The sequence below is a fragment of the Acanthopagrus latus genome, chromosome 9 (assembly GCF_904848185.1).
Source record: "Acanthopagrus latus isolate v.2019 chromosome 9, fAcaLat1.1, whole genome shotgun sequence".
Classification (NCBI taxonomy): domain Eukaryota; kingdom Metazoa; phylum Chordata; class Actinopteri; order Spariformes; family Sparidae; genus Acanthopagrus; species Acanthopagrus latus.
Genome location: NC_051047.1, coordinates 22,300,565 through 22,312,206, shown reverse-complemented (window position 1 = coordinate 22,312,206; position 11,642 = coordinate 22,300,565). Strand labels below are relative to the sequence as shown.

Below are 11,642 nucleotides of genomic sequence, written 5' to 3'. Positions count from 1 at the left end.
CCACATCGTTACTGACTGCTGCTGCTGTTGATTTGGTCAGATTGACAAATACAGCAACAATTTGACATACTAACCCTAACCCTGATCAGTGATCAGACCCTGATCAGACAGTCAGCTTTTAATCATACAAAAATCTTGATTTTGTCAGTGTAATACTGCCTCAGAGGTCATCTGACGATCTTCCAAATGTCACACAAAAAGAACCAAATTCTGCTGTTCATAGTTGAGTAACCTGTCAGTACATTTTAAATCATTGCAACTTTGTGAAATTTAAATGTTTCTTCTTTCAGTCCAAACAAGCAACTGATGAAGTTTTTGGATGATAATACAGGAAGGTATGAAAACATAGGATTCTAATAATAAGTTGTAATCTTTTATTAAGGCCCAACACTTCTGAAATGTTTTTGGAGGAAAGAAAATGATGGCGAGCACTTGTTGAGGATACAAGAGCGCTAAAGGGATGAATGTCAAGATAAAGTAAAGGTGGAAAAAAAAAGTTGGATTTAACTAAAAGCAGCAGAGATTGACGGACCTCTGGGTCGTGGGGTAGATGTTGTGACTTATGTCTCTGCTGGTTCCTCTCTGTTTTCTCTCTCCACCTCAGCCGTAGCGTTGGACGTCCTCCTGATCCTAATGGAACACACAACATGTCAATTTTTTGGTAGACGAAGAAGAGGGAGATAACAGCGCCAGAGATACTGTAAGTGTGCATTTCTATAATGAGTGTCTGTCTTCACCTGGTGGAAGCAGGTGGCAAGATAACACTGCGGGGGTGTGCTGTCAGATCAAGCTCTCCTCTGAAAGCTTCCATCATCAGGTTCTGGAGAGTGTTCAGCAAAACATCCTCGCACAAGTCTGCAGCCTCATGTTCAATGTGTGGTGTGTTCTGTGTCTTTTCAGGGCGTCCTGCAGTCCCTGCTTCGTCCACTGTGTGGTGCTGTTCCCTCCCACTCAGCGGACACTGAGGTTGGGATGTTGGGTGAGGTGATGTGGGAGGGGGAGCAGTGGAGGAAGGAATGGAGGAGCAGTGAGAGGGGCCAGTGTCTGGAAGGCGGTAGGTTATTGGCTTGAATGGCAAATTAATCAGAGACTCTTTAAAGCTTGGATCATCAAGTATGCTCCTGGAAAAGCAGAGAAGGAAAAAGGCAAATGTAGAAAATAAACCTTTTCTTGCAACACTGCTCTTAATTACTTCAGTCATCTTGTTAGAATCTAATCCTAAATTTCTGTCTAATATCAGTCAAGTTGATTTGAGTGCATAGGTCTTTACTGTATGTATCTGTGTGTTTGTGTAAGGGTTACCAGAGCGTAGAGGTGAGTACGTGTGTGACGATGTCTCTCCCTGGGCTGTGTTTCAATGAACGCAGCTCAGCAGGGAGGGATGTGCTTGAAGAAGTGGCTTCAGGTTGCTGGGACCTGACTAACTGGAGGCATCTGAGAAAGTCAGGCAGATTTTGTAAGAAAAAAACAAGTTTTATCGACTACATTTACAACCCAGATTCTGAAAGATTTGATCACACAGTGATCTGTGTCTGTGTACCTATAGTGCTTATTGAACTGCTCAGGGAAGTGTGTGTGGTACTCAAAAAGCCCATGAGAGTGTGCTGTAACCCCGAGGTGCAGCAGAGCAGGTTGAGGGGGTTCAGGGCACCTCCATACTTTTGCTGCCTCTCGCAGTGCCCGCCGCTCAGCTCTCGTAAACTTGGTGCAGATATTGCCCACAGTTTCACTACTATTGCTGGCACTGATGGGAGGAAGAGTCTGTAAGGGGAGTGAACGTGAGACTGACTGTAAAGGCGTAGTCAAACTAAAGCTGAGCTTTATGAACTCTAAAATGTGCAAATCAGTCACCTTGTATTTTCTGAGTGGTGGTCCTTTTCTTACTGGGGTTGCAACAAGTTCCTGTAACAAGCCAAAAATGGTGAATACACTGAGGAGGACTGTTACATCTCAGACAAAACTATGACTATGAATGTGAGAGAGGACCTCATCTATCAAAACTCTTTGTCCATCATTAAGACGTTTGTCTGTGATACTGAATTCATCTTGCTGTCGCTGTTTCTCTTCCTCCCAGCGCTGCAGAGCATCATGATACAGAGTCAGTTCAGCTTCCTTTATAACCTGGAAAGGGGAGTTGGTTTTCATATTTCAGCAATTTGTAACTTTAAAAAATAGTCTTTGAAAACCAGGAATTGAATTTCATTGAATAGTGGACTTTAAATATACACAAGTAACGCCATGGTACCTGACAGATGACATCTAACTGATAACAAGTGGGGTAGTCAGTAGAAGTGAAGTTCAGGACACAAAGGGCACTCTCCCCTGGACACAGGCTACCTCGCTCTGGATGGATCCGCACCACCTGAACAGAGAATCTTCATGTCAGTCAGAAAATAACCAAAGAAAATGCTGCTTATGACAGATAGTTCAACACAAGAGGGAGGATCTTTCTCTATGTACACCTTCCTCTACCTGTTGTTCAGTCATGTCCCATGTATAGTGGACAGTGTCTGTTTGGGATACATTTGTCAGGAAGAGGATTCTTGAAGATCGTGAATTCACAGGGATGTCTCCTAGGGAGACGCTGTCTTCAGACAAGAGTACCACCTACAAAAACCACATGCAAAGACAAGGAGACAAATAAGGAGCAGCATGTTGGTGTTGTGCAAAACAAACTCAAATTAAAATATGATCTTTAAGAGACAAAGATTCTTCTCACCTGTCCTGGAAAGGGTAGCTTCTGCAAATAGGGTTTGGATGATATAGTGTCGCTTAGAACATTTTTGGAGCCCACTGCACCAGGATTTACTCCACATCCCTCAAACCTCTGCAGCATGGGTTCCCCATCCTGGACATGGATAGGAACATCCATCTAGCAATACGCACAAAAGAAATAAAAAATAAAAACGTATTTGAATTGGAGAAAATATGTACAATGGATATAAACACAGCGCCTGTAATAAAAGCAGGGAGAGGAAACAGACGGTGGGCAGACTTTGGCTCGTTCCTTACATGATACATCTTTGCCTCTAATGGAGAGAAAATCCATTCCAGCGTGGCCGTTTTCCCAGGTAGGACCTCTCCATGTGGACTGAGGCAGCACAGCACTGGATGGTTAAAGTTGTCCTCCTGTAGTTGTGACAGTGCAGCCGAGTCCACCTCATATCGCACTGGCACTGCCCCACCATTGTGTAGTTCATAGACCTGCAGGACGACGAAAGATATACAAATGCCAAGTCACACATGAGCCTTTTAGAGAATCTGAGGTAGTAACATTTAAAGTATTTTTATTAGAGAAGAAGAACATGTTTCTACAGAAACCCTGAGGGGCAAGCAGGTTTAAATAAATCTTATCTAAAATGTTCACCTCCTGTACTCAGAACCAAAGAACAGGTGAAAAGGGGCTGTTGCCAGGATTATCTTTCTTGGGTTCTTATTTTTTTTTTTTATCATCTATGAAATAAGTGGTGGAAAGATATTTAAACATTTTGTTAGGTTTTCACTCATTTTGGCCACAGAGGCTGAAATGAGTTCATCTGTTTTCATAAATTTAAAATAAAGAAATTCTGAAAAATTATCCTGGCAAAACTCTTAGCCCCACCTGTTTCACAAATGGAAAAAAATGGAACTTGGAAAGATTATCTTGGCATAACATTTTCTTTCCACCTATTCTTCAGTCATAAACACGGGAAAGAAAAGGATTTAAATCAGATTTCGAAAATGTATTACCTTAACAAACTTGGTAAAGATAGTCTATGTAGTTGAGGTTGTAGTTTCTGATGGAAACCAGTGCTTAAAGTTAAACAACGGGTGAAATCAGTGGTGCATGTTTCACTAATTAGGAGATAGTATATGGAAAATTATCAATCACAGTTAAACATATTACACTTCACACTGAATAGGCCACTTGCAATAGGCTCTATATTAGAGAGGTTCAAAACACACCTGTCTCGGAGGAGCACAGTCCCCAATATTTACAGAAGTAAAGACATGTCGCTTGGAGACTAAGTGGAGATATGGTCTGTTCCTTTCCACTGTCACCCCCTGAAAGTTCAGCTGGACACAGAACCACAACACAAGATAGCATGAAATACCTACAAAGTAAAAAGAGATCATCATACTTATTTCTTTATTAGATTACTGCAGTTCTCCAGCCCAAATTATATAAAAATACAATCCCAGAATCACAATGTTTAAGTGAAAGAAATATGAATTACAACAAAGAAACTATTTGATTCTAGTTTAGTCAAGCAGATTTTGAGCCTTGTGTACGTTTGTATGGAGTTCTGCCTCACCAAGATCTCTCTGCCATAAGAAAGTTTGAACACGACAGGAAACCGATCTGTCCCAGCGAATTCATGGCTACAAAGAACAAAGTTTAGATTATTTTTAAACAAAGAAGAGATATTGCCAATATTTGCAAATCCTCAGAGTTATCATTCTTTGGTGCATCCTGTGCAATGATCTCTGACCTGTAGCTGAAGTGTACTGCTCTCTGCTGGCCTGGGAGCAAAGTTCCAGAACGGGGAGAAATGCTGAACAGCCGGTTGTCCTGAACCTGTCGGTGAGATTTAAGTATTTGTGCTTTGTGTCTAAAACACACATTTGAAAAATACTGAGTGTTACTCAATTTTAATCACAAAGTCACAATAAAATTAATTTCTAGATGAAGCACATATATGCCAGACCTTCATCTGATATAGTTCCATGCTGCTAAACTCTCCTGTCTCTGCCCAGTACTCCAACTCTATCTCTTGGTCCTCTGGAAACAAAAAGGCCCTAGTAGTGTTGAGAAGGCAACAATTAGAAAAAAAAAAAAAAGATGTAAACACATTGCATAGATGTGTAACCTGTATTTTCATCATCTGTAAAATATAGTTTAATCTCTACAGTTTGTTTTTTACTCACCAGTCCACAGGGATGGAGCCTGGGTTGTGAAAAATCAATACAAAAGTTGACGGGTCTGAATTCAGAGGAGCGGCACTAAATTTGAAATCCAGTACGGCATGAGTGAACACAGAAGGACAAGAGCGCAGACTAGGACAGGGAGAGAGGACAAGATCAAATGATGCATGTTAGAGAATATTTTCCAATTTTTTTACCGAATTTAAGGAACTTAACAGAAACTATATGAAATACACTGTGATTAGATACTGAATACAGTTCTGACCCTAACCTGTGCCTGGTGGGGGTTCCATAAGTCAGCTCTGCAGGAGACGGGTTGGAGAGCAGCTGTTCGTTGAGGCTGTCCAATGAGAAGAGTTTCCACAGGTGCAACTTGCTAAGTCTGCCAGCACTGCCGCTGCCACATGCATCAATCACCTTTAGGATGGGAAACACACCTTTAGCTCGTACCTCACACAATGTTTGAGGAGGGGATGACACACACCCTGCAGAGACAGATAGAGAAAGGGCGAAAAGAGTAAATATCAAGTCATAAAAAAATGGCAGAATACATTTAGGTTCATAGTGTGGCTGTGTTTTTTTCTATCTACCGCTGGCATTCAGTGTCTGGTAGTTGATGGTCCACAGGTACTGGGCTCGTCCGCGTGGTCTGAGAGTGGATCGTACCAGCAGCTTGGAGCGTGAAGCAATGGTTCCCCTCTCCCTGTCCAGCTTTAGGGCTAACAGGGCCAAATAGGACATATTCAGTCAACTACAATGGTGTAACAAATGAGAAGGCTAAAAGTCAGAAGCTCAGTCACAGAGACATTTTGACGATCATTCACATAAGTAATGGCCACAAAAGAGAATACCGCTTGGCACAGATGCTGGGTCGTAAATAAGGCCCTCATCCAGGAGTGTCTGCTGTACAGACAGGCAGAAGGAGACAGGACAGGGGCTCTTGTTTACGAGAGGAACCTCAATTGACCGATAGCTTCCAACCAGAATCTCCCCGAGATCCAGAACTGTTTTCTCTGCCTGGAAAACAGAAGAAACAAACATGCACACACTGCTTGGTTACATCAGTCATGCTCTAGAAGCTGAGAGCAACAGTCATTTAATCAGTTATTCTTGAAAACTGACATACAGTTTCAATCGCACCTCTATGAAGCCTTTAGAGCCCTCTCCCACCACTTTAAGGGTAAGCTGGGACATGTTACATCCAGGTGTCTGCATTGGCCAGAAGGTGAGAGTAGGTTTGAGTGTGTATGTTTCTTCTGCCAGTGGGCTGAAGGACCAAATCTGGACCTGTAAGTTATGAAATGTGTAAAATAATTAAAATCTGTTTAAGCCAGACATACAGTTGCTGTAAATACATGAACGGATTTGTTCGCTCACTGAGCTCTCATTGGGATGCAGTTCACCAGCATCTGGTTCAACAGAGATAAGCTCCTGGTCTGGCTCTGGAATGCTCCAGTGGAACCTGCCATAAAAGACAAACGCAGAAAGCCAGCTGTAGACAAATGTATGATTCTGTGATGAACCAATACACTGAAAAATCACAGCATAAGAATAACAATCATTATGCAAACCAACTGTAGAGGTATGCAGCTGAGGTTCCTGATGTGGTGGGAGCGTTGCGTCCCCGAGCCCACCGCTGTTGGATGGAAATACAAGCTGCCGTCTCCTTCCAGAGAAACACTTGGCTTCTCCACCACACTGACAACTGTCAGCTCCTAAAAGACACACAAACAAATGCACGGATTGAAAAACCGGCAAGGGCCATGTGGTGAGAGATTTCGCTGTTGTTCCTCTGTCTTTGGCGTACCTTTGTGTGTTTAGCCGCGTTCAGCTGAAGGTGTAAACTGAAGCCCTGTTTGGGACCTTCTTCTGCAGGGGTTGTTCTGAGGGTGAGGATCTGGTGATGCCCAGGATGGATCAAACCACAGCCAGGCACAACAGACAAAGATTCAGCCAAGGCAGGGTTTGAGCTGTGGTCCAGACAGAAGGTTAGGGGAAGGTCTCCGCAATTCTGGAGGAGCGCTGTCCGATAGGAAAGAACGCTAAAAGCTGGAAACACCTAGAAAGAAGAAAATGTTGGACAGTTTTCTCAGCAGCCTAATTACACAAACAGAGAGAGGAAGATATATTATAAACAATGTCCCTTTTGTGGTGTTTTTGTCTCACCACTCGAGGGGGCTTCAGGGAGCAGCAGGGGATGAAATGCTCTTTGCCTGGCTGAAAGGAGTTGCCTATGACTCTGACAGTCACACACCAGGGTGGACACAGCAGCGGCCCCTCAATTTGAAAACTGTCCTGCAGAGAAGTCAGAGGACAGAGTGTCAGCAGAATTCATTGCATGAAACTGAATATCCCTCCACATAATTTTGAATGTAGGGTAGAAACGTTACCTTATTGTATGCAAAGCACTCAAGCTGCACTGCATGCAGTGTGTGGAGCTGCTTGGGATCATAGTTCACTCTAAATGAGGTGGACTTCAGTGGAGCCAGGTCACATGATGAGGGAGATACAGAGAAAGGAGAGTCTTGGGCAGGAGTCCACACCAGGCTGGAGTAAAAATCACATGTAAAAGAAACCAGGTTGATCAAGGAGAACAGTAAAACTGGTACTGTAGTCAAATTTCATACAGAAAAAAATTCCAGAGCCCGTTTGGTTGTGCCATAGTGTGAAGCAACAATGAGTCGAACACAGGATCACCTGAGTTTTCCTCTGGTGTGGTTGGTGATGGAGACAGACTGAGAGGATGGAGATGCAGTAGACAAAGATGAGGGCATTTTGTGATTAAACAGAAGTTCAGTGGGCACCACAGATACATGTGGAGGTGATGAGGAAGAATTGCAGGACAAGGGGTCCATGAACCCGAAGCAGGATTGGTAATATTCTTCCATGGGAGTTCTGGACACAGTAGCATCACTGTCTGGTCTCTGGGGTGACTGCTAGAAAAGGACACAGAGACAGATGAAGAGAGACAACACTAAAACTCTACTGTGTATTTTATACAAATCTTTACAACTTTCATCTGTCTTTGACGCTCTACCTCCTCCAGGGGGCAGAGCACTCCCTGCTGATCCAACTGTGCATCATGATCTTGCTCTGCAGCATGGTGGCTGTCTGGTGTGTCCATTCTGCGGGACCAGCTCAGCTTATACAGGACCAAGTGTTCAGGCTTCAGGATGGCTGGTTTCTGAAGCTCTGAGTGACAGGTACCAATCAGGTCAAGGAACATGGGATCCTTTAGGAGAGAGATGAGGCAGAGAGAAAAAATAAATAATCTTGAAGATGTTTGTGTATGTGCTTTGAGTGTGTTTGTGGCTAAATAATGGATCCTACCCTGTGCAGTATAAGACATGCTACTCTCCTGTGATGTGCAATAGGCCATGTGGGCCTATAGACTGCCTTCAGAGTGGTATGGCTGTGGGGGCGAACAGTGCCACATGCTGGCTGGATGCTGAACACACTGTGCCCACTACAGTCCAGGTCCAGTTGATAGATAGCCTCAACAGGGGAAGAATTAAGCAGCTCCAATGTCTGCATGACTGCTCCTCCTTCCTCAACGCAGCCAAAGTCCACCACAGAAGAGGACAAGGAAACTTTGGGACCTAGTCACAAAGGAATATATTGCATATCATTCAAGATTCTAAGTCCCTTCGTCCTTTCGCTGTGTGTTCCTTTCTGTGTGTCCTATACCTTTACAATTTCCAGTGAGTTTGAGCTGAGTATTGTTGAGTGCCCCTTTACATTTTAGAGCTAGGTAGTCAACAGAGACAGTATCCACCACAGCAGGAGTATAGGTAACTGTTGCCTGTATTGATCCACCAGGTGCCACCTCACCCCTGCTCACATCACAGCTGAACTCTGATCCCAACAGAGGCACCTCATCGGACAGTCGCGAAAGAGAGAAAGATTCAGTTACCTGGAGGAGAGCAGAAAAAACATGAGAGAGAAGGCCACCGAGAGTGTACATTTGCATTACTACATCTGGGTGTATTTCTCACAGGGGAGGGGTTGAAGATTTCAAAGTGTTTCTGCAAACTCTGGCCGACTGCCACAGAGCCAAACTGCAGCACTGGACCACTTTGTTGTTTTTCATCCTTCGCTGCTGGATTTCTCAGCTGAAGAAATGGGTACTTGGCTGAAAAGGGAAGCAGAGACAAGACAAAAGGCAAGTAAGAGAGTACTGTTTCTTATTTTTCCTTCAATACAGATAACAGAAAATATAGTATACCCTACTGCCATTTGGTTCAATCCATAGTGCAGATGCATATATTCAATATGTCAAATTAATGGTGATAGACAGGTTGGCGAGTGTGCCTCTCTCAGCTGCTAGTTACAGTACCTAGTCCCTGCAGGAGCACAGTGCAGCAGTTCTCTCCCTTATCCTCCTGTTCTCCAAAGCTGCAGTAGGCCTGTTGCTGGTACACTAGTGCCTCTTGTGGGTGGAAGACCACCGTGATATCACACTCCTGGCCAGGCTTCAACAGGCCTTGCTCAGGGCTTAGCTTGAACGGAGCACTGCACTCCCACTGGAAGTGTGTCTGGAGTTTACTGTGGAAAGAAGCGTGTGCAGAAAATAGGGGAAGTCACAGAAAAAGGAGAGAGGTAGAGTGAGATTTATTAACAGGAGTGATTTAAAGTAAAGGGGGGAAGACTTTTACATTATCCAGCTGCTGCTAAGCACAAACACACACGTGAGAACATGAACACATAGCGTTCTGCCTCTTTTCCTTAGGTTATTCACGCCTATTACTTTTCTGGACACGGCACATTCATATGTACCTGACATTTCTGAGCAGGAATGTAGTATGCACTGAGTGTTGAACAGCGCAGAGTGGCAGCAGCACAGAGTCAGGCACCTCCAGGGCATGACAGGGAATGGTGGCATGGAGGCATACTTGGAAGCTGCCATCTTTAGATTGAAACTCAATGCTGTCTTCATATTCACACTGACAGAGGACGTGAAATAGAAGAAGTAGATCATGTTACATCTTAAACAATTATATGAATAACAATCTTTCATATTTTTAAAGCAATATATGCTTCTTGTGGGACTGTCTACACTACTGAACGAAGAGAACAACAATGAGAATACGTATATTCCAGTTTCTTTTTTTTTGTTATGAAAGCCATGGGGCACAACACTTGCTTATAATATTTACAAATAGCTGCAATTCTGTGTAAGTTTTTGATATGTTACCCTTTGGAGTGGTCTAAAGGTGATTGGCACTGTAAAAGTCGTCCCTGGGCTGATCACAACTGTCTGAGGAACTGAGGTGGTGAAAAACTTGGAGGCTGGAGGTCTGTGAGGGGGCGGAGAGAAAATATGACTTGTGTGTCTTTTTGTTTGAATAAGTAAGATTAAATATATGAATGCGTGTGTCTATGTGTGTTTGTAAGACCTGACGTGTAGCTTCTGCAGCTTGTTGTGAATATTCTTTAACACTAATGTCTTGGTGAACTCTCTTCGCAGGTCCCAGTCCTCCCAGACCAGCTCTTGCCTCATTTCCAACCCCAAGAAGCAGCTTTGTCGGCTGGATGCTTGTCGTTGGCGTTTTCCATCCCGTTTCCTCTGGTGGGTTACAGTTGATGTTGTTTATGGAAAAAAGACACACATAAATGACTTTTCAAGAAACATTAGAAGACCCCCTGAAGACATTTAAACTGAACAAAAAACTAAGGACTTTTCCTTGTCTATTGCAAAGAGCTTAAACAGCCAGCAGTCAGAATTCAGACTCAGAAGTTTTGCCCCTAGATTATATTGTTGGACAGACTAGTATGAAAAGATGGGGTCAGGCATAAATCATGTTCAAACAAGTGATAATTAATACACATATAAGGTAAATTTCTTTTCAATGCAGTGTTCACTGCTAGACACCAGAAATGGGTAGATACTGTAGTTGTTTAATTTAGTTTTTCCAGTTTCTTTATTCTGGGAGCTGAATTGAGCTGATTTAAAACACAGGTTCAGCGAGATTTTAAAGAAAACATCTGTTACAAAAAAGAAAAGTGAGCTAGAAGAGATTAATGACACCAAGCTGTTGATATTCAAGCTTCAGTTAGCCTACTTTGATATCCTTCCCAGCGGTGGAGGTCCTCCATGGTTCCCCTGAACTCAAGAGCTCAGCAGGACCCCGATGCTCAGCTAACATAGCTGGAACAACACAAAATGCGTTCATGTAAGCATTTACAATATCTAAAAAATACAGTAAAGTTTCTGGAGGCTGCCAAGCGTTTACCGCTGTTTTTAATGTTTTCATTTTTACACGATTGAGGCAATTTTGCACTTGTTAGCTAGCGTTAGTGACAGAGTGTTTCAGACTTTAAGTGAATTAAGACAATAAAAATGGCTGCTCCAACGCACCAGCGCTTTCTTACCTTCTTTTAAATGTTAAAGAATTCAGCTTACAATCTAAAGTCACAGCTGTTTATTCAATTTAAGTCGTGAAAACACCGCTAACGACAGAGTTTTGGAGTTTGTCGGCCATTGCGTTCCTATGGCAACAGGCACTTGTTTGACATCGCCATGGTGATGACGGCAGCCGAGGAGGGACAGTAGCGAGCTGGTAGAGTGTTGACGTATGACACATGATGTCCAGCTATTCAGCAGTTAGTTTTCTATATTTATTTTCATCTTATGTTAAGTTTGCACATATATTTATTTGTATTCTCCTTGTTAGATTTCCTTGTGTAGATTTATATTCGTTTATCTCTGTGTGTTACTGTTCGGTTTACTTATATTC

General features: G+C 43.1%; 1 protein-coding gene across 2 annotated transcripts; it reads right to left on the bottom strand.

The window, feature by feature from the left end:
- Nucleotides 1-359: 359 nt before the first annotated feature.
- Nucleotides 360-11,439, bottom strand: cfap65 (cilia and flagella associated protein 65). 2 transcript variants are annotated; one of them, XM_037110187.1, is made up of 35 exons: nt 11,278-11,439; nt 10,968-11,053; nt 10,302-10,471; nt 10,100-10,202; nt 9,682-9,848; nt 9,242-9,450; nt 8,901-9,037; nt 8,593-8,818; nt 8,236-8,504; nt 7,943-8,137; nt 7,603-7,841; nt 7,296-7,452; nt 7,072-7,200; nt 6,713-6,964; nt 6,481-6,620; nt 6,283-6,367; nt 6,032-6,192; nt 5,757-5,953; nt 5,496-5,624; nt 5,177-5,390; nt 4,909-5,037; nt 4,689-4,779; nt 4,473-4,558; nt 4,296-4,362; nt 3,946-4,056; nt 3,013-3,204; nt 2,720-2,872; nt 2,473-2,607; nt 2,246-2,362; nt 1,987-2,121; nt 1,852-1,902; nt 1,541-1,761; nt 1,303-1,434; nt 738-1,121; nt 360-630 (listed from the first exon to the last, which is right to left on the bottom strand). In XM_037110187.1, the coding sequence occupies exons 2-35, from the start codon at nt 11,049-11,051 to the stop codon at nt 561-563; spliced, it is 5,337 nt and encodes a 1,778-aa protein (XP_036966082.1). In that variant the 5' UTR covers nt 11,052-11,053; nt 11,278-11,439; the 3' UTR covers nt 360-560. The 2 variants fall into 2 exon arrangements, with proteins under 2 accessions (XP_036966082.1, XP_036966083.1); XM_037110188.1 differs by having other exon boundaries at nt 5,757-5,922; nt 6,046-6,192; nt 7,603-7,838.
- Nucleotides 11,440-11,642: the final 203 nt, after the last annotated feature.